Raw genomic sequence first — 20,824 nt, forward strand, 5'->3', positions numbered from 1 at the left:
GCTCTTCGCCTTTTTTCCCTCTTCCTCTTTTCTCTTCATACAGAGACGCGCGAGACGTTATGCAAAATCGAATAATCGTGCTGCCTGGATGAACCCTCGCCGTGGAAGAGTCGTTCGAGCAGAAAAAAGGAAACGTCGTCGTAGCCGGGTAGAATTAAGCGAACGAGTTATCGATCCTCGACGGAATTAATCGGAGCCGGGATCGTTCGGGCTGTTGTCCAGGAAACGACGAAACTCGGCATCGCGGGCCATCGAGTTCTCGAATTGCGGGACGTACATGTGTTTTCGGCTCGTAAAATGTCGCCGAGTCGCGCGGACCATCGCGAGCAAAGCGAACCAAACGCTCGTATACGCATGGTCGTCGAACGAAAAGTATCGATTACAGATTTCTCATCGTGGCCTCGCGAAACGAAACAAAATCGCGCGCTCCGATCGATAAACGCGCGCGATCCTTTCCTTCGTTCCCTCTTCTTAACCTCTCTTCGCGTTACACCACCGGACGCGACCACTCGTACGCCTGTCTTCTCCCACGACGGACGGCACCGGCTCAATGCCGATTTCGATATGAAACGCGCATTCCTCGCTCTTCTTGTTCTCGTATTTTCCAGACCAACGAAACACGTGTTTCGTTCACGGATCCGAGCGATAGAGGGTAGCGTTATCGGCAAGAGGGAGGCTTCCAGGAAATGGATGACACGGTTTTCGAAGAGTCTCGGCTTTGGAATATTTACTCGGAAGATAAATAAGTAGGACATACGAGCCGGTGTATCCTCTCCTCTTTTTGCAGGAGTCACTGTCCCAAGCGATGGTTCAAGAACATCGATTCTCTTGCCTTTTCCGTAAATCAAAAATGCATGCTCGACGTTTACGGTTGAAATCGTCAAAGATGACGGTAGTTACGTGGAAACAAAACCGATAGGAAAGCCGATCAATTTCGAAGGGAGCTATCTCGTTGGTTGGGAGAAGGAAGAGATCGAGGTTCTCGGCAAGTAGCGAGATTCCTGGAAAGACGCGAGATAATTAGGGGCGTGGATAAACATCGCGTTTCCTCGTTTTAATGCAAACGCACGGTGATTAAAGGTCGGGATGAACGCGCGTGATGGTAACTGCGACAAATGCGATTATCCGGAAAGACAGGGAACAGGCTGGCGAGAGGCGGTAAAAGAATCGCGACGGAAAGACGAGCCAACGGCCGCGGCTATTCTCCTTTTCGTCGTGGATGGGTTATACGCAATTACGAGAGTGTCCTGGGACACGAAGCTCGTCCGAAATCGTCGACAAGCGCGGCCGTTACCGGAGCTGGATCGATGCTCGTAACCGGGCCCTGACCCAGGAGTCGCGCTTACGCATCTGTTTGCTGATTTGTGGCCCGGCGTCGTTTCGCCGAGGGATTTTTATCACGGCGAAGCTATCCGGTGATTGCGTCGTTAAGGCCTTCCGCGGCAGCAGGTAGAGAGAGGCCTGGTCTCTCGTTCGTTCCTCTTTCTTCTTTTTCTCCTTTCTCTCGGCGTGCACCGCGATGCTGCTGCCGCTGCCGTTGCTGCGTGTGCACAGCTTCTACCTCGTTCGAGGATCCGCTGCAACACCGTAGTCTTTTCCACTCGGCATCCATCCAACGTCCATCGAACGATCCCTCTTTGGCTATTTTTTAACGCGTTTATTACGCATCCATCGATTTACACGCGGCTCAGTCGCCGTACGTTCGCGATGCGATAGCATTAATCGCGATGCATCGGTGATTGATTTTTTAACCGTGCATCCTCGAAGGACGGCATGCAACGGCATGCAACGGCATACAACGGCATGCTGGAAAAAAGGATACGGATTTAATGGATACGAAAGCATCAACGCAGAAGAGAATCACCGTTCGACAGGCAAGGACGATCGCTCGCTCCGTCCACCTCGTGCATCTCCACCACCGGTCTCCGGCTTCCTCGCAGTCGATGAGCCGAGACGTTTTATCGAGACACTCGATAGATGTACGATCCTTCGATCGTCTTCGGTCAAGACTGGATCGTTGTCGCGTGATCTGCATCGTCGGTCCTTTATTTCATCCTGTCCCTCGTGACTATCCGACCGTGTACCGACGCTCGTCACGCGGCACAGAAAGAGAAGCTTCGAAGTAGCGCGTAAGAACGCGCAGGCGAAACGAGGAGAGAGGGAAACGCTATGGTCCGCATGGAGGCCATGCTTTCGTTCGTTTCGCTCTTGGACTCGCGACGCGAGATCCCATCGCGAGCTACCAGGATAATTCGCCATTTTCTATTAGAAATTTCCCGTGCCGCGCACCGTTCGTTAAAACCCGCTTTCCGCGCTCGTTAATTGTCCCATTTAATTGCCGGTCTAGTATCCACGTTCGTTCGTTCCAACTCCCCTCTCCCGATGCTCTCCTCTCCCGGCTATCGTTTATCGTTTTTGCACGGAACGTCGTAAATTCGTGGAATTTGCAGTGTCGTAAATCTAGCCGCCCTCGAAGCGCTACCGTGAACGTTCTCCCGTGATAATTACCGGGGCTCCGAAACGAAAAATAAGCCCGGTTCAACGACACGCGAATCCGCGAGCGTGCTCGTGAACTGTGCGAGCGCGTACGTGGTCGAAACGATTTGTTCCATCGCCTAACGGATCTCGCAGCAGGGAGAGGACGGTTCCTCTCACGAATCGAACAGGCAATTTTTTCCACCGCACCGGTACATGACCTCCTCCTCCTCCTCCTCCTTCCCCATCTTCTTTTTTTCTTCTTCTTCATTCACCGAGAAATCTCTCCGAATTCCGTTTTCGCTTTCATCGATAGCGCCCGACGCGCGCGCACCGTCCGCCCCACGGCTGGAGACACTCGACCAACCTCGGATGGAACGAAATTAATGCTAATCCCCTGGAATTAATCCCCCGAGCTGAATGAGAGAATAGAGGTGGTGGGTTACTATTCCGAGACACACCATCGGTCACACGAGCGTCAGACTCGGTTTCCACCGTATTAATCATCCGCTGTTTCTCTTTTTCCATCGCGCTCGTCCCTTTGCCTTTTTTCGGTCAATATCGTTTCGATGTTGTACGACTTGGTCGGTGGGTTACGGTTCGTTTTCCACGACTCCCCGTCGCTGTTTTCGACACGACCGAGCATCCACGCGAAGCATTATCGACAGCTGCGTACAAACACCCTGTACACGCGTGCACCATACGCGCGTTCGGAACGGCACGCCATCGTATCCGGACAAAGTCGCACCCGGAGAGTCTACGCGCGACAAGTCACAAGGGTTGAGGAAAGTTTGGAACGCGCGTCGAAATCGGAGCGGACGAGGGCTGCTCGTTATTCGCGAAACCAGATGTTCGGCAGAGCTCGGTCGCGTTATCTTTTATCGAAAGCGACATCGAATCGAGGAGGCATCGTCATCGTAGCCTCTAGCGTATCTCGTTCGATCTCGACGTCTGAATCAGCGGTGTCGATCCCTTTCGTACCGCGTGACTGTGCAGGTTAAAAAACACACGGCTGTTCTCTATCCTCCTTAGAGCGTCTCTCTACGAGTGTACCTCCTGTTCTTTTCGTCTTGCTGCCGCCTTTACCGCCGTGTCCTCACCTACGGCATGTTGTTCGGGTTTAACGATACACCAGAGAGGACGAAACAGACGAATGATCGTTTATTAGAACTGATAGCGTTTTAACTGGCTGAGATATTTCAGGCGGACGAGTCAGGAAGATGAAGGAGACGAAGAAGAAGAAGAAGAAGAAAAAGAAGAAGAAAACAAAACGAGGGACGAGGAGAAGGAGCAAAGAGCACGATCTATAGCTTATCCAGACCAATCTACGCGCGCGTTCGTTTATTACGTACTCGGACAGTGTGCGCGAGCGTTTGGCCAAGATCATCCTCGTTACCGAGCGTGTGGGCCGAATTCCACTCGATTAAGATTTAATTTTTAAATCACGACCACTCGCCGCAACGAATTTACATCGCGACACGTGCTCTCCTCTTCTCCGCTTCTTCTTCTTCTTCTTCCTCTCCGTCGCGGTTAAACCATACGATATACCGCGTTTAAACCGTGGATTTCCCTTTCACGCGGAACCAGAGGATTTCCCGACGAATGCCAGGCAATCGTTCGTCGATTGTCCTCCGATCGATGTCATCGCGATGATTGCAAGGCACGCGCGAGTCGTCGACCCCGGCTCGACGAGTGCGACACCGAACACGGTTTGACACAGTTTTAAGTATCGTGTGATCTGCACCGCGAGACATTTCTCGCGATTCCACGCGAGCAATTAGACGTTGAAATCGGTAAAGGTGTAGAGGGAGAGATCGAACGAAATTCAACGTATGCATTCATCGGGATAAATCTGCGAGAGTTTTAAGGAATTAACGGTAAATAATACCGCGTTTGGACGCGACGCGTCTAATTAGCCTAAAGTTTATTACAATGTGAACGTTGTTATTAAAATAACGACGTTACGTTTTTCCAGCAATGATACGATCGTCGTAAAGTACAACGCGCGCGTTAATTAAGAGAGAAAAGGTACGGTTGGTTGCTTATTGCAGTTTTCTGCATCAATCGTCTGGCCGAGGTTGGCAATGAAAGCGCAAAGGGCCTCTAAAAGACTTCCACCGAGAGAATTCAGTGAAATATACTGCGAGCGTATATCGTATACAATGAGACAAGGGATTACGATCCACGCACACCGTCCTATCCGATCTTCCTCCCTCGCGTCTTCGAGCACCGAGAGATCTGGCTCGATTCTCGCGAATGCGACCAACGAACCGCGCTCTTTATGGATTTTTCCCGTCGCCTTTTATTCATCCACGCGTATCCCGCATCTACGTGCATCGATGAAAAATTTGTTACCGATTTACCCGACCTAACCCCCTCGATAACGCTCGGTCGGAGAAGCGTTCCTTTCGATAAAGTCGTCGTCCTCTGTATCCCGATCGTCAGTCGGGGGAGACGTTTCGCTCTCGAGTTCCGGTAAACACCGGTCCCATTACAAGTGTACGCTTAACAGTCGGATCGGAAATCGTTATAGTCCGTGTCGGAAATAGCCCTGCGGTTTAAATCTGCGACTCGTCGTTGCCCGCGTTTCGCGATCGCGGATAAATCCTAACCTAGCTCGAGCTAGCCAGACGACGACGCTCGAAACGAATGTCTCTACGGTGGCTGAATAACAACGGTTCTCTGGAAGCCCGCTCGAAGGGACAGACGCGTGTGCAGGCAAAGCATTATGCGCGCGTGTCAATCTTCAACGGCGAGCGTTGCCCCTTTCGCGAGGATTAATGAAAGCTGCATCAAACTCGAACCTTCCGTACGCAGGACGACACTCGTGCAAACATCGGGTTCGGTATACATTCTCCGGGGCATGTAGCACATGTTCCGTCGTTCGCCGTCGTCGTCGACGACGCCTGTCGTATTTTGCTCGCTCTCTCGTCCCGCTATCACGGTCCAAATAAATTTTTTCCTCCCGCCTCTCGCGAACCTCGTCTTTTCTAGCCGTGCATCCGGCACTTTGAAATTCACAACCGTCCGTCGCGTGATATTTTCGATATACGATATATCAAGAAACCCGCGGTGCATTTCCAGTCGACGTGTCTCTCTGCTCTCGGAACAAAGTTCCTTTCGGCGACGGAATATCAAACTCCGGGGAAACATCACGGGTGAACCCTTTTACCGGAGCGCGCAACCTCAAAAGTAATTTCCAGGAATTAAAATCATAAAAATGACAACCAACGTGAATACTAAAATCCGCGCCGTTCCTCTTTCTCGCGCACAAAGAGAAAGAGAGGGCAACCCGACGAGTACAAAGCATACAAACGTTCGCGCGCGCGCTCGCTCGCCTCGGATGGGTCCACCCCGAGTCACCGCCAGCATAAATTCAACCTTCTGAACTTTCTCGTCCCATCATCCCCCGTTTCTCTCTCTCTCTCTCTCTCTCTTTTTCTCTCTCTTTCCATGCATCTCGAATTCACGACGAATTAATAAGATCGCAGACGGAATAATTCCAACGCGGCACTTTGATCAGATTGCTCCGGTACTCTTCTCGCAGATTAACTCTTCAACGCTTCAGCTTAAAGTGACCCGATGGTTTAATCTTTCGTCGTGGAGGATAGGTCGAATGCGTTTGGAAAGTTAAACAGTCGGCCATCCTCGCGGCCTCTCTGATGTCTTTCGTCCTTACCCATCATCGCGGCCTTCGCGGGAACTACGGATTTTTATGTACATCACGGAATAGATCGGATCGAGATTTAATTTCACCCGAAAACCGAGTCGAATGTTTAGCCCTCGGTCCGTGCTGTCCCTGATATTCCTGGCACGAAGACGGAGTTATTCGAATAATGGAGCCGCCCTCTGGCGAGATTTATGCCGCCAAGCGGCCGACGTCGGTGTCGCCTCTGGAACCTGCCAGTCGTTCGTAACTCGTTCGTAACTCGTTCGTAACGTAAAAGTCCAATTTACCAGATTCGATCGCACACCGCTACATCCGCTACCTCGGATTCGTTCGCGTTTAGCGGCTCCATGCTTTCCGCGCGAAAGGGTTAAATTCGTGGAAACGTGGAATCGAAGACGAAGAACGCGCGGCATGGGAGATATGGCGCAGCGAGAGACGAAGGAGGTGGGTAAGTCGAACCAAGAGAGAGAGAGAGAAAGAGAGAGAGAGTGATTCGGGTGAAGCGGGGAAATGGAAGGACAGGGAGGGGCAATACCTTTGAACGGAGGCACCCCGTCTGCCATCGGGGTATCTAGGATGGCAAAGCCTCTCCTAATGCATCTGTACGTTTCCCATTACGATTCGGTGCGCGTGGGTTAAACTAACGAGACCAGGCGACTGGAAGCGAGAGGGTGAGAAGAGATCAGAACCAGGAGGGAAGGACAGCACCGGCGGAAGACGAAACCAGGCTGCCGGTTGGATTAAAGAAAGATGGAAGCGCGAGCACGATCGGAACAGAGAGAAAGGTAGAGTCGAATACGTGACGAAGAGAAAGCGGGGGAGAAAGAGAGAGAGAGAGAGAGAGAGATTAGAGTAGGAAAGGGAGAAAGAGGATAGAGGGGTGAGTTTCCATCTCGATTCGGCCCTGGTTTCCATAGCGACTGGAACGTGACCACGTTGCCCATGGGGAAGACGAGCGAAAGAAAGAGGAATATAGACAAGGGGATCGAAAGAAGGAGAGAACAAGAGGAGCGTCACGGGTGCAATACCGGCACACGTTCTTCTCCCTCTTCCTGTTCCCTCGATCCGGCGAAGAAAAAGAGAGGGAAGGGTAGCGGGATAAATGGATACAGTGGGTAGAGAAAAGAGAGTGGTTAAATCAACCGTGAGGTCACGTGGGAGCACGGTAGACCCTTCGAAAAAGTTCCGACGTACGAGCGCAACGAGAAAAACTAGCGACTAGCGGTGCAGAGTCGTCCGGAATTGAATTCACCCGGACCTACAGAGTTCGTGGATAGAAACGCTGCTCTTCCAACCACCACCGTCGCTGCTACCATCACAACCACCGGTAGTACCCAGTACACGAGAGTAATCGAGTTTTAGGCGAACGGAAAAATGCACAGCCTTAGCGAATCACGAATCTCGCGAACGTCGTAGGGTCCAGGGATGAAAACCACCCCGGATCGTCGTCTCGAGGCGTCGACGATCGGGCAGACCCGGTGACGGGGAAATTTCGAAGCGGCACGCTGCGAACACAAAAGAAAGGACGATCCACGTGCAACGCGACCGAGGACACTCGAGTCGGCGTATCCCGTGAGAGAGGATTGCCAATTTGTCGAAGGGTCGCGGCCCAGTACCGGTTGCATTGGCACCGCGGTTCGTTCAACCCCCTCAAAGGACCTCGCGCCACCACGAGATCCCTTCGAGCTATCGCAAGCATCGCCCGCGCACAAACACACCTTGCTTGCCGACACGTATGCTTAGCTGGAATCGATGATTCATCTCGTGGCATTGTTGCCCCGAAATAAGAAGCGTGCTGCGAGTTTTCCCTCGAATGCGACACGCATACCGAAAGATTACATGCCGTGTCTACGAGGAGAAAGAACGCCGGTCGCCAGCAGGGGCGAAAGTCAATTTGGAAAACCTCGGCGTGTTCCGAATCGACTGAACTCGGGGAAGAATACTCGAGGGTGACCGTGTGCCGAGCGGATGAGACAGGAACGCGATCAACGGCACCAGCGAACTCGTCGTTTCTAGAAGAGAAAGACACTCCCTCGATTTATCGCCATCTCGCAATTTCGTCCAACTCGCGCCATCTTTTCTCGTAGACCCGGAGTTCAGAGAAATCCATAGACGTCTATGATCGGTGGACCGTCGAGACTCCGCCGTTGTCGTGTGGTCGAGGAAGCGAGAATTCCGATAAGACGACTCCGCCCTTGACAAAGTAGCCGTAATTCGATCTCGGTTACCGGAAGGGAGTTTGCTCGTTATCGTTGGTCCGTGTCGTTGCACGATCCGCCCATGCGGTCGCGTGTAATATCGCGCGATTTTATTGCGCCAGGTACCAGCCGCAGTGTCGATTACGCTACGGTCAGGTGTCGAAACGCCTCCATTCGCGGTCGAGGAAAATTTAACCAAAGGTATTATCCGATGGAACGTCAAGGAGATTAATAAAAAAGAATGTAACGGGACAACCACTCCGCGAATATGTTTGCTTTTCACGCGAGCGGAAAACCAACTTCCCTGGCAACTATCGCGATTACGGAATAACGTGGATACCGTTATTCGAATTATTCCAATGATAAATCGCTAAATTTTTCGATAAACAGCGATTTATCCGTGGCGCCGAGTCGGCGTGTACTCCTCCCTCGGAGTCGTCAGAGGCGAAGACGTTTCGAGTTCGAGGGAAAAAGGGAAAAGGGCAGAGGAAAAAACAGGGAAAGCGAGAGTGAATGGTCGCTAAAAGCGAGCACCAAAGTATCCTCCGCAGACGGACGTGGTTCTCCTTTCTTTCTTTCTTTCTCGGTGCTCTTCTCGAGCAGGACCTTCTAATCCGCGGAGGGGTCATTTCCCAGAGAAAAATGTGGCGCTCGTTAAAATTATCTACGACACCGGAGAGGAAAGCAGTCGGGTTAGAGAAATCGGGTGAAAAATAAAAAGTTGCAGTTGATAAGACCGACTGACGGAGGGGATCGGGGAGGGTGGAAGCGAAAGAGGGACAGAGAGGGAACGAAGAGGAGCCGCGAACCGACAACCGAATTAACTTCTCTAGGTATTTCGACCTTTGCTCGTTTTGTCATTGTCCCCGCGGATAAGGATGTACCGAGCTCGCGCACACCCTACGTACATATATTTTTAGTCCTTTACAAGCGAGGGAGGAGGATGGCACGCACACGGAGAACGTGTGCCCTGCGAGTGGTTCTATAAAATATGAGGGACATTAATATTCCGAGCCTCCCGAGAAGAGGTGGTGGATGGAAAGTGGGTAGAGCGGAACCGGGAACGAGAATCCACCGAGGTAAAGTAGAAACTACTGTCCACTCGGTATTTCGAGAAACCGTGGCCTGCTTTCGCCGCCCTGTAATTGCCCTCTTCTCCGCACCTACATACGTATCCACATGCTTCTTTTTCCTCTTGCACTCGCTCGAGTACTCGCACTCGACTGATTTTCTCGCGCGAGCTTGAAAATCGCAGAATCCTCGAATTTTGTTTCTCCCTCTCCGATAAACACCAACGACCAGGGAGCGACGAGGAGGAGCGATGCGAATGTCGGCGAATGTGGGACCCGGAAAACGATCCTCTTTCCGACTACTCGAACCACTTGTTCTCCCATGCCTTCGCGCGAGACGTTTTCCTCGAGGCTCCAAGGCGAAGACGTTCGAACGTGCTACCACTGAATGTTCTTCACCGTTTACCTGGATATCGTTTATGGTGGAAAATACAGGCACGGAAGAAACAGCGACGAGGTGAACGCATAGCTCGGTTACATTGTATCTCGCGGTGGTCCTTGATCGCGATTGGACGAGACCCGAGCGAGATTGGATCTGCGAGTATCGATCATGCATCGGCCAGAGCTCCTCCATTCGAGTACTAATGGAAAGACTGGTATTCATGTGAACGGCCTTCGGGGCTTCTGCAGGCCGTTGCCTGCACGTCCGTTCTCTCCTTCTCTTCTTGCCTTTTCTTACCTCTTCCTCTCCTCTTATTTCCCCTTCTCTATTCGTTTGTCCTTTTCTTCTTCGACCTCCTTCACCACCACCACCACCAACACCCCCTCCTCCTCTTCTTCCTTTTCTCTACTTCGTTCTCCTCGCTTTTCGTCCTCTTTGTCCACCGTTCGCTCGCTTTCTCTTTCGCGCGCCTCTGAATCCCCGTATATCTGTCATCCAGGCCGCGTCGTTAGAAGAGAGACTCTGTTTATTGACACGAGTCGTCGAGTGGCTCGTCGCGTTTCCTCTTCCCCTGCGCGCGCGTTCGTGAACGTGCCATGGCGAAGTGTGCGCGCGGCTTAATGCGCTTCCAGTTGAAGTCTCAGCGGCGCCACGCGCGTCTTTCCTCGAGAATTTCGTACCGCGAGATCGAGCGGATAATGGGGCTCGAGCGACGACGGACGGCTAAAGACAGGACAAAAGAGGGTGAGAAGAGGGAAACTATACGCATCGGGGAGCCGAGCCGTATTCCGGCTTTCGGAGAAGACTCGCGCAAACTTTCCTAAAGACCCGTGACCAAGAAGTCGTTGCTCGCTCGCCCTCTGGCTACTCGTCGGGATATCTACGCGCATGACCGAGGAACCATAAACAGGGGTGCAATGAAAGAAGGGGCGGAAAGAAAAACACGCCGCGAGGAATCGAAGATATATATATCTATATATATATCTACTCGTTAGACCACTTTCGCGAGTGAATCGCGAAAATTCCGGCCTATCCTTCCGCCCAACTTTTATTCCATTCTTCGGCCGGAACGGTTTCGGTCCCGGTCAGCGCGCGACTTGGCTCGCAACGATGATAAATTTTCGAATTAATCTCGACGAAAAGTTCGCTCGAAACTTTCGTATCCGCGAAAGGACGGAAATTGCAACTCCCCCGGGAAACTGCTGGGCGAGTATAACGGTGCTCGAGGAATCCATAACGTAAAGTAGAGCCCCGAAGCCGTAGGAAGAACAGAGGTTCTCTAATTCGCACGGTACCTTGGCTCGATTAAAATCGGCGAACCTTTGTTCCCGCGAATCTTGGAATCGTTGTTACGCACAATTCCGTGGATTCCTCGAGTTATCAAAGTTTCTCCATGCTTCCGCGAGCACTCGTATGATTCTCTGGCGCCCTCTTCCATGGGGGCACCTTCGTTTTCCACTGCGATGTAACATTTGGAGAACAAGAGAGCGAAAAGAGAAAACGAAAGAAAAGAGCGAACTCCTCGCCGTTTTTCTCCACAGGACCGTCCTATCTCCAAAGGACTTATCTTCGCGGCGATCAAACAGGGTGCCGAGACGGCATTATATTTTTTGGCCAGTTTGTCCTCTTGCGTTTCCTCGGAGCGAGAACGCGGCACAGGGTGGTGCTCGAGCCCTCGTGAAATTCCTAATTAAGATTCGGGAGCCGAAACCCAGAGAAGAGAAGACCCTCTTCTGCCACGACGTGTCCCGGCTTCTCTCCTCCGCTCCCCTTACCGCCCATTGGCTTTCTTCCTAGGTGAGAGAGCGCATAGCCGTGGGCCATTGTGACTGGAGCGTACCCCTCGGTCGTTACCCACATTGTTCCATTGTTGGATTATCATAAACACAGTTTCATTACCGCGATAAAGATGGCACGTAGACCGAGAGCGTGGCGTCGAACGGGCCACGAGGACGGAGCTACCGCACCCCTCGAGGGGAAAAGCGAACTCGGAAACTCGATTTCTCTCTGGCCGAGGGAAAGGGATGGTCACGTTTCGCCTCGTCTACGTCCGTGTCGCCCTTTCCTAACTTTCCTCGGCTTTTTTCGCCTTCCCTTCGCAGCTTCGTAGCATTTTTTCACGGCTTACGTATAGCGCTTGCCTAGCGCGCGATATCTCTCCAAGACGAGAGACGCGGCATTGTTCGCCGGCTAAGCCCCTGGGAAAATATTTGACCAGGGAGTCGGTCCGGGGAAACGCTCGGTTACCCGGGAAATTGTATTTTTAATTTAATAATCTCGTCGACCCGGCTATCCCGCCGGAGAAGATACGGATCCTCGCAGCCTCCACGAACCCCGTTATATTCGGCTGCCAGCGAAAGAGGGATAAGGTGTACGCGCGTTGATATTTCGCCGAATCGACAAGCAATTCCGATGGAATAACCGCGGGCGTCAAAGGTCGCGACGAAGGAGAGGGTACGAGCTCGAACAATGGTCGTAGGAAAGCCGTTTGCCGGCAGGTGAAGATCGTTTTGCCGCGTACCATCTGGACGTCCATTATACGGCACACGTATCGACGTATTTCGAGGACTCGATTATTATCCAAATATCGGAACCCCGGCACGCCAGGGCGCAATCGAGTCGGCGACGACGATGCCGCTTCGCTAAACCAGTTCAAATAGTTAACGAGGTTCGATCGGGGCTTCCGGCTCGCGGCATGCAACCCACCGTGCAACCTCGTCGAAAAATCGCTTGCCTCTTACAGTCGGTTCGGGAAGGCTGCAGCGATATTTCGTCCACTTTATCGGAATCCTCTACGGACCCGCGAATTTTAATTAACGCATTCGACGAGTATGCCCCTTTCGCCTCTCGCAGTCTACCGCTTCTAGCGGTCGATCTCCGCGAGCTATCGAAATTCCTGAACCGTCGCTGAAAAAGTCGAGACCGATGCGTGCTCTAACTTTAGTCCGGGAAACGACAGAAAAACTCGAGGAACGCTATCCCGTGAAATTTCGCGTGGATGCGAACGCGCAGGTCCTCGTTCGGATATCGGTGCCGCGCGAGTGCACTGGAGGGCGTCAGATGCCTCATTCGTGTGCGAGTTCCCTGTCACGACGAGTAATTGACTATATAATGGATTCCTGCGACTGCGATACGTCAAACTGACAGGTCCAGGGGCGTGCGTCGAGGGCTCCGGACAACCGGGTCCTTCGATATTAAAGCCAACCCCCATCGGCCTGACCCTCCGGGGCTAATTCGCGACGATTCTATAAAGCCGCTATTTTCCTTCGTCTCGTCCGGAATTGGAAAGACAGAGAAATCGAACGGGCGCAACGAGTCGCGAATTCTCTCTCTCTCCCTCTCTCTCCCTTCTTTTCTACTCCCTCGGACGAATTAGCATAAGATCAGTTCCAGTCGCGCGCCCGCTCATCCCCTAACCGTCGCCGAGGGTAGATCGAACGGGAGGAGAAAAATTACATCGAGTATGCAGAACGATCGACGCGGCGATTCGCAATTTTAGCTCGTGTTCGATCGCCGACTCGTTGCATCGAACCCATAACCGACGTGCCTGCTCGTCTGCTCCACGATCATTGCCCGGCTACGCCCCTTACGCGCCGACACTCGTCGGCCGACTCGAAATAGCACCGGGATATCGCTCGGTGTATCTTTGGACCAGACTCCATTCACACTCCCAAACTCCACGCAACTCGCGCGCTGGATGTTCGCGAGTCTCTTTCTTCTTGTCCATCGTTTTATTGCTCTGGCCTGTCTGTCCGTTGGTTGGCCGTGGTTTCCGACGTCGGAGTAAATTGCGTTCCCGAGCGTCGCGTGCGTTTTCGAGAATCGGCGTGCCACCTCGAGAAGAGGAACGAGAAGCCAGAGTGGCGTGCGTTCGTTGAAATGTCGAAGCTTGGAAATGCACGGGGCTACCCCGTACGGTCGAGTTTTCAGCCCCCCACGTGACCGAGCAACCCTCCTCGTTACAGGGTGACGTGCCGTCTCGTCAGGGGCGACGGTCATTGGCGCGTTCAGCCCTTCCGACACGCGACACCGACGACACGCCGAGTTAACTCGAAATATTACGACGCCGGTTAGGCTCATTATGGATGGATAGCTATCGATGGACACGAGTCGTCGTCGTCGTCGCCGTCGTCGTCGTCGCCGCCGACACCCCACTGCGAGACAAGCGCTAAATTCCGCCGACGCGACGGCTAGTTTCGAATACGAATTCTTCTCCCCGTTTGACGAGTGTCGCGAAATATTCCTCGAAACGGTGATAAACGTTGAAACGCGCGTTCTTCGACGACTTTTCCGCCGGAAAGAATTCTTCCGCCCGAAGAATCAAAATGGTGCGATGTAATCGAATTTTAGCGGAGACATCTCGCCGTCAGGGATCGATCTCCCGATCATAAATCTGACGGCTGAAAATTGCCTCGAAACGCCTGGATGCCGAGAAAAGAGACCGATTTGTCCTATTCCGAACGCGAGATCCCCCGTCGAATAATCCAGAAATAAATTCTCATCCGATCGTTTCTACCCTCTTCTCGCCTCGATATTTTCCATCTTCCCTGCCTGCACGTGCACCGAGCAACCGTCGAAAGAGAAATCTCGGTTAACGCCTAAGACCCATGGAAATGCTCCTTAAATGGTATTTCTACGCACTTTCCCCATCAGAGGCGCCGCTGTATCAGACCGAGGGTGCCGAATAAACGGCTACATAAAGTTCGGGATTGGCGCGCGGCGCAACCACCCTTGTACCATGCGAAGGGTGGTCAGCTTGTCCGGGCACACATATGTGCACTTGTTCGAGCACAACCCTCCTTCATCTCTATACCCGAACTCCTACCGCTTGCCTCAAAAAAATAACGAGAAATGTTTCGCCTCTCTGTGACGTCTCTCTGTCGAATATTGAACTGGCGTGTACATAATTAGCTCGAAGGTCCATAAAAACCAATCGAAGATCCGAGGAATTCGAATCGACTGCAAAGCGACTGGAACGATGGACGGGACGGTTTCGCGAAGAGGAAGGAGGAGAAAGAAAAAAAGAGTAAGGGAAAGAAAAAGATAGAAAAAGAAAGAAAAAAGGGAGAAAACGATTGCGCAAAGTCGATAGACGCGCAAGCTGTTCGACCGGATCTCCGTTCGTGCAACTTGCCCTCGAGTTAATTTAACTTTCGCGATTCGTGGCCCGCGGTAACGCGCGTTCCTATGAAACAGCCGGTAGAATGTGATGCACGTAGCACGAGGAAGAGACTACGTGCAGGCAACCCCAAGGACGAGGGATGGTGGTCGGGCACGAGAGCTCGATATATATTAAGATCCACAAGCCCTCCGCTAGACTGAAAGTTCGTCCACCCCCGCGTAACCCCCAAAGTCTTCCCACTAACTCCCTTTGCCCCGCTCAACCGAAGCTACACCATCGGAATTGCGATTATGGTGGCAATATTACGGTTCGCCGAGGGAGAGAAGAACCGCCGCTTCGTTCCTAGAGCAACTACACACAAGCAGCTACGGGATAAGGAAGGGAAGAAGAGACGGAGAGAAGGCTTCTAGCCTCTCTCCTCCTTCTTCGCCTCTCTTCTGCTTCTCTCTTTCTTGTTTTCCTCGCCTTTCCTCCCCGCCTCGTCTATCCCGCGAGGTTCCCTCTTGCAACAACTCGTAGTACGAGTCGCTCGCTCGCAGAGCTTATTGGCTTTATTTCGAAACCGGCAGTTCATATCTATTTACTGGCGCAGGCTGATACACGAGGAAATAGAAAACGGCGAGCGACGACTCGGCTCGACGAGACTGGTCTACCCGCTGTGGCCAGGGATGCTCGTGTTCCCGACAAATCGATAGCTTAATGCCTCGTTCGTGTAACGCGCGTTACACTTTATCGGCGACGACTGAATTTCATCGTTTTCCGGGAACAAGACCGCGGAATCCATCGCGGAAACGAATAACGACGCGGAACGAAACTTCTTTTCCTCCTTTTTATTCATCGCAACGTCTCTCGTGTGGGGTCAACGTTCCGCCAGGTATTCTTCTAATTTGCTTCTCCCCTTGCGGGTAACCTTGCTGATTTTTCATCGATATCGCCGATCCATTTAATCCCAGCCGATCGGAAACCGGAAAGATCGACCAAGTGTAGCACGCGCGCGTGCACAGTGGTCGAGGAACAGTCGCGTTCGGTATAATTTCCGAGCAAATTAATAACCGTCCATCGAGACGGTGGTAATATTTTTCCGGTGAACGTAGACCGAGGGATAGAGCAAATACCATGGCCATTACACAGAGAGCAATTAAAAGCGTCGAGTGGAGATATTTTTCGCGGCCGCGTTCCGCCCGAATTCGCAACGCATTTGCCTCTCGATTAAGCGGACTTTTATTATCTCGACTGATTTCGAAAACAGGATCTTCGAGTCGACGCCGTTAATGGATTCGTGTCGCGTCGATCGATCGATCTCGACTAATTGAGAAGCTGAAATCCGACAAATTTCGTCTTTTAACCGATAAAGAGTCAAGTTACTCGCCGCTGGTTACTAATCTTCCATGCGGCACGCTAACGCATCCGAGCTGCGAAATACGTTAAGTGGCGTAATTAATTTCATTTACAATCTCGCCAACCTCCCGGAAAGGTATTAAAGGAGCAAGTAACTTGGACATCGATATAATACCGCGTTCCTCCTGCTTTTCCCTTTTCTCCTTTCCTTCCCTCTTTTATCATTCGTCTCGGTTTCCCCCGTGCCCCCGCGCCGACGAGTAATTTCGCGGGAGAATCGCGCCGTCGGGAAATTCGCCTGGCCGAAAAATTGACGCGGCACGTTAAAAGCGTACGTCTCGGCGGGGCCCAATTAAATTCCGCGGGCGTTAACGATGCACGTACTCTGTCTTTTTTCGCTTTGCGGCAGCCTGGAAGCCTCTGACGAAAGAACGAAACGAAAGGGGCGCCAAAAGATAGAGAGACGACGGAGAATAAAGAGAGAGAGAGAGAGAGAGAGAGGGGGGGAGAGCAGTGGCGAGAGTAAGAAATGGGCGGGGGTGGAATTTACCGACCTAACGCAATTTCCCAGGCGATAAAGCTCCCGCGTAGGCGTCGAAATAACATCTCTAAGACTTTTCTTCGTTCCTCTAATAGACTTTGCGTTGTATGGTATGACCTCACGCCTTCTGCCTCTTACGATTTCTCCCCGGCACGATAACATTCGATCGAGCGAATACCGCGCAAAGTCGTTCCATTTCGCAGATAACTGCAATCGGCTCGCGATCCTTCGTTAATTTGTTCGTTAGCGCAACCCGACTCGTCGTGATTTCTCTGATCGCTGAACGTTGATGAGCTCTGCGTTCGTCCATCTACCGAAACAAAGTTCCTTTTTTCCCCTCTCGTCCGCCATTTTTCCCCGTAATAATCTCTTTGTGCTACTGAGTAACCGTACGGCTGAATTTATTGCGGCCTCCCTGCCGGAAACACGTCCGCAAGAAAATCTTCTGGATAAGAAGCCTGATCTTCTCGATCTACCGTTTTTTGTCCTCCCTTGCCTACCTAGTCGTTCCACTGCGAGTATCGAAAGAGAAAGAGAATAGTGCGCGATGAGAGAAATCTGTCGACGAGCTGAAGGACGATGACGATGATGACGACGACGACGACGACGACGACGACGACGACAAAGACGATGACAACGACAACGCGACGACGACGGAGACGAAGAAGACGAAGAAGACGATGGCGACGACGACGACGGCGACGATGGTGGCGACGACGACGGGTCCTTCTTGCCCGGTCGGAACTTTTTGCGGTCTCTCTCGGGACGAGCCCAAGCCGAGGGGGGCAATAAAACTAATGGTAACGCGCGCCGGTAATTCCTTGCGGTCTGTTTGTCGCAAGTCGACGACCTGGCCTCTCCGCCTCATCATTTGCCGAGGGAGGATACCGCGTTCAACGTCGACGGACAAGTGGTTCCTCGGATCGGACATGGACCAGCGTGAATATCCTCTCCCTTTCTCTCTTTTCCGTCCATCGCGGTCTAGTGATCGGGCCGATAGCGATCGGAAAGCGTCTCTATCCAGCCACTCCCGTACACCCGAGAATAAATCTCAGTTCGCCGAACGGGGTCGGTTCTTTGTCGTCTGCCTCGAATTCTTTGCAGCTTCCGTAATCCGTCTTCGTTGTTTCTGTAAATATCATCAAGAAGGGTGAAATCAATGGCAGAACCTTGAAGCGTAGAGAGAACGGAAGGACTGCTCCGGAGGAAGTTGCAGCTAGGGGTTCGAGCAAAGCTGATTTCGTAGATGCTGACTCGATGAAATCTCGCGTAATCCGAACGCAAACAGCCGAGTCTCTTCACTGAGGGTCCCGAAAGGAGATCCCAACGACGTCTCGTGTTATTTAAACAGCGTTTATCTTATCGAAGTTAATTCAGACGCACGCGTAGGTTAAACGCCTCGCGAATAAAAAGCCCGGTGTTTCCTCGTTAATCGACGTATCGTGGAAAATTAAGATCGTCCCGTGCTCGTTTGATTGCAGTGGGTGGAAGAGTCGTTCACCAACTTCGAGAAGGGCATCAATTGGCGGAGTTACGTTGTCTGCGACGTAGCGTACAACAACGTAAACAATTGGCTATGGACGCCATTCATCGAGAGGGGACCGGCGAATCGCATGTACATAGAAATCAAATTCACGACTCGTGACTGCTCGTTGTTTCCCGGAAACGCGCTCAGTTGCAAAGAAACTTTCAGTCTACTTTACTACGAGTTCGACGTGGCCACCAAGGAGCCGCCGCCATGGGAAACGGATAGTTACAAGTTGATCGGTAAGCTTGCCAAACGTACTTCTCCGCTCTCGCTTCGAAAACTTTTATCCCGGTTCGGTGAAATTGCCGAAATTTCGTGAAAACGAACGACGCGTGATTTGATTCACAGGACGCATCGCTGCCGGCGAGGGAAGGTTCAATACGAATACCGAGGTGGTGATAAACACGGAGGTGAAATCCATTCCGGTAACGAAGAAAGGCGTGTACTTTGCCTTCCGTGATCAAGGCGCTTGCATCTCCATCTTGGCAATTAAAGTTTACTACATCAGCTGTCAGGAGACATCGGTGAACTTTGCGCATTTCCCGGCCACGCCAACTGGTCGAGAAGTGGCGCTGATAGAACAAACGGTCGGCACTTGCGTCGCCAACGCGGTCGTGATCGAACAGCCCACCTTCCTCTGCAAAGGAGATGGCAATTGGTACCTCGCTACCGGTGGATGCCACTGCAAACCCGGATATCAAGCCGATGTCGAAAAGCAGATGTCCTGCTTACAGCAGGTCCTCTGATTACGGATTCACGGAATGTCGCTGCGACCCCGGTTATTACAGAGCCGAGAAGGATCCTAAGAAAATGCCTTGTACACGTGAGTGTCTGTTAACGTGTCGATCGGTATCGTTGAAAATCGCGAATACTTTTGGATTACGTTTAACGACGTTACGCCTGTTTATACAGAGCCACCATCGGCGCCACAAAATTTGACGGTGAACTTCGTTGACCAGTCCACCGTGATCCTGTCTTGGAATGCGCCGCACATGCTAGGCGGCAGGACAGATACGACTTACAGGGTGGTCTGCGACGCCTGTAGCATGGGTGTCAAATACATTCCCAACACCGTAAGTTCCTTTCTCGTTTTTCGTCGCTTTGTCTTTACGCGGATCGTCGTGGAATAAAGTTCGACCAACTGGTTTCTGTCAAACAGGAAGTTTTCAACGACACGAAGATCACGATAACGGGTCTAAACGCCGTGACTACCTATCGATTCCAAGTGTTTGCCGAGAACGGTGTATCCGCATTGGCTGCAAAATCCGAGTACGTGGACATTACCGTCACCACGGAAGCTAGCGTGCCTAGTTTGGTGAGCAACGTCAGGATTACCAGCGTGAAGAGTTCCGAACTGAGCATTAGTTGGGATGCTCCGATCACCGAAGTTGGCGGAGACAGCGATCTGGTCGAAAGATACGAAGGTGGGAATGATCGCTTCACGCTTTCTCCCTGACCCGGTTCCCTTCGGCGATAAATCGATTAACCCGTTACGCGATTTCCTTTCTAGTGAGGTGTTATCCACGCTACGACGACGCTACCAATGCTACGGTCATTCAAACCTCCGATTTATCCGCTACGTTTAAGGGCCTAAAACCATCGACGGACTACGCGATACAAGTACGAGCAAAGACTACGCGAGGTTGGGGTGAATACACACCGATAGTATATAAGAAGACGCCTCACGCTATGGGACTAGGTGATTTTTCACTCGAATTGCAGTCGAACGACAGTTTCTCGATCAGACGGGGCTAACTTCTAACTCTTTCTTTCAGATTACGTCGGCGAAGACGATAATATGCAAGTGAGGATCATAGCCGGAGCTATCGTGGCTGTGGTAGTGCTTTTGGTCATCATCATCATCATGACCGTTCTGATTTTAAGAAGGTAAACAAATTGCTCTTACGATTGAATTCGTGCGTAAATTAAATACGTTAAGTACATTAAGAGCGCTGAAATATTTATCGTACGTATACAACCGTATTTAATTTGACACTATTGATGTGGTATGATTTCGATGCAGCAGGGCCTCGGACGAATGCAACAAGAAACAGCCCAGTGATTGCGATACTCTGGAGTATAGGAACGGCGAAGGTACGTTTGTCCGATGCCGATAGGCTTCGATTCTCTTTTCTTTATAAATCGTTATCGCTACTACTACCCCCTGTCACTTTCATAGTTGTTTCACTACGCCCTCGTGTCTTGTGACTAATATTTTTGGATCACCAACCCCGTTAGATCCAGCAAGTATCGACCCCAGCCCCCTTCATGTATACAGTACCCCATGATAATGTCTTGTCGCTAAACACCCAGTATTTTAGAAGTTTATCTCTCTCTCTCTATCTCTCTCTCTCTAACGAAAGAAAGATCACTGAAAAGTGGTTCGTTGAAAGAAAAGAAAAAGAGGAAAGTAACGTGCGAACAGAAAGTTGTCGAGATCCGAACGACATCAGGCCAGGAAGTAAAAGAATGAGAGACACGGTGGTCGCTTTCGATGCAA

At 51.6% G+C, this 20,824-nt stretch overlaps 1 protein-coding gene across 1 annotated transcript in view; it reads left to right on the top strand.

Moving 5' to 3' along the window:
• The window catches only part of Eph (Eph receptor tyrosine kinase), a 56,222-nt gene that overhangs the window by 24,261 nt on the left and 11,137 nt on the right, over positions 1-20,824 (top strand). Inside the window, exons 3-10 of the mRNA XM_017906030.1 lie at positions 18,278-18,563; positions 18,673-19,021; positions 19,059-19,147; positions 19,237-19,397; positions 19,484-19,748; positions 19,835-20,023; positions 20,100-20,211; positions 20,348-20,418. Coding sequence (XP_017761519.1) covers positions 18,278-18,563; positions 18,673-19,021; positions 19,059-19,147; positions 19,237-19,397; positions 19,484-19,748; positions 19,835-20,023; positions 20,100-20,211; positions 20,348-20,418 — 1,522 coding nt within the window. The remainder of the gene's footprint in view (positions 1-18,277; positions 18,564-18,672; positions 19,022-19,058; positions 19,148-19,236; positions 19,398-19,483; positions 19,749-19,834; positions 20,024-20,099; positions 20,212-20,347; positions 20,419-20,824) is intronic.

Source organism: Eufriesea mexicana, unplaced genomic scaffold (genome assembly GCF_001483705.2).
Source record: "Eufriesea mexicana isolate 0111107269 unplaced genomic scaffold, ASM148370v2 scaffold5018, whole genome shotgun sequence".
In the NCBI taxonomy this organism is placed as follows: domain Eukaryota; kingdom Metazoa; phylum Arthropoda; class Insecta; order Hymenoptera; family Apidae; genus Eufriesea; species Eufriesea mexicana.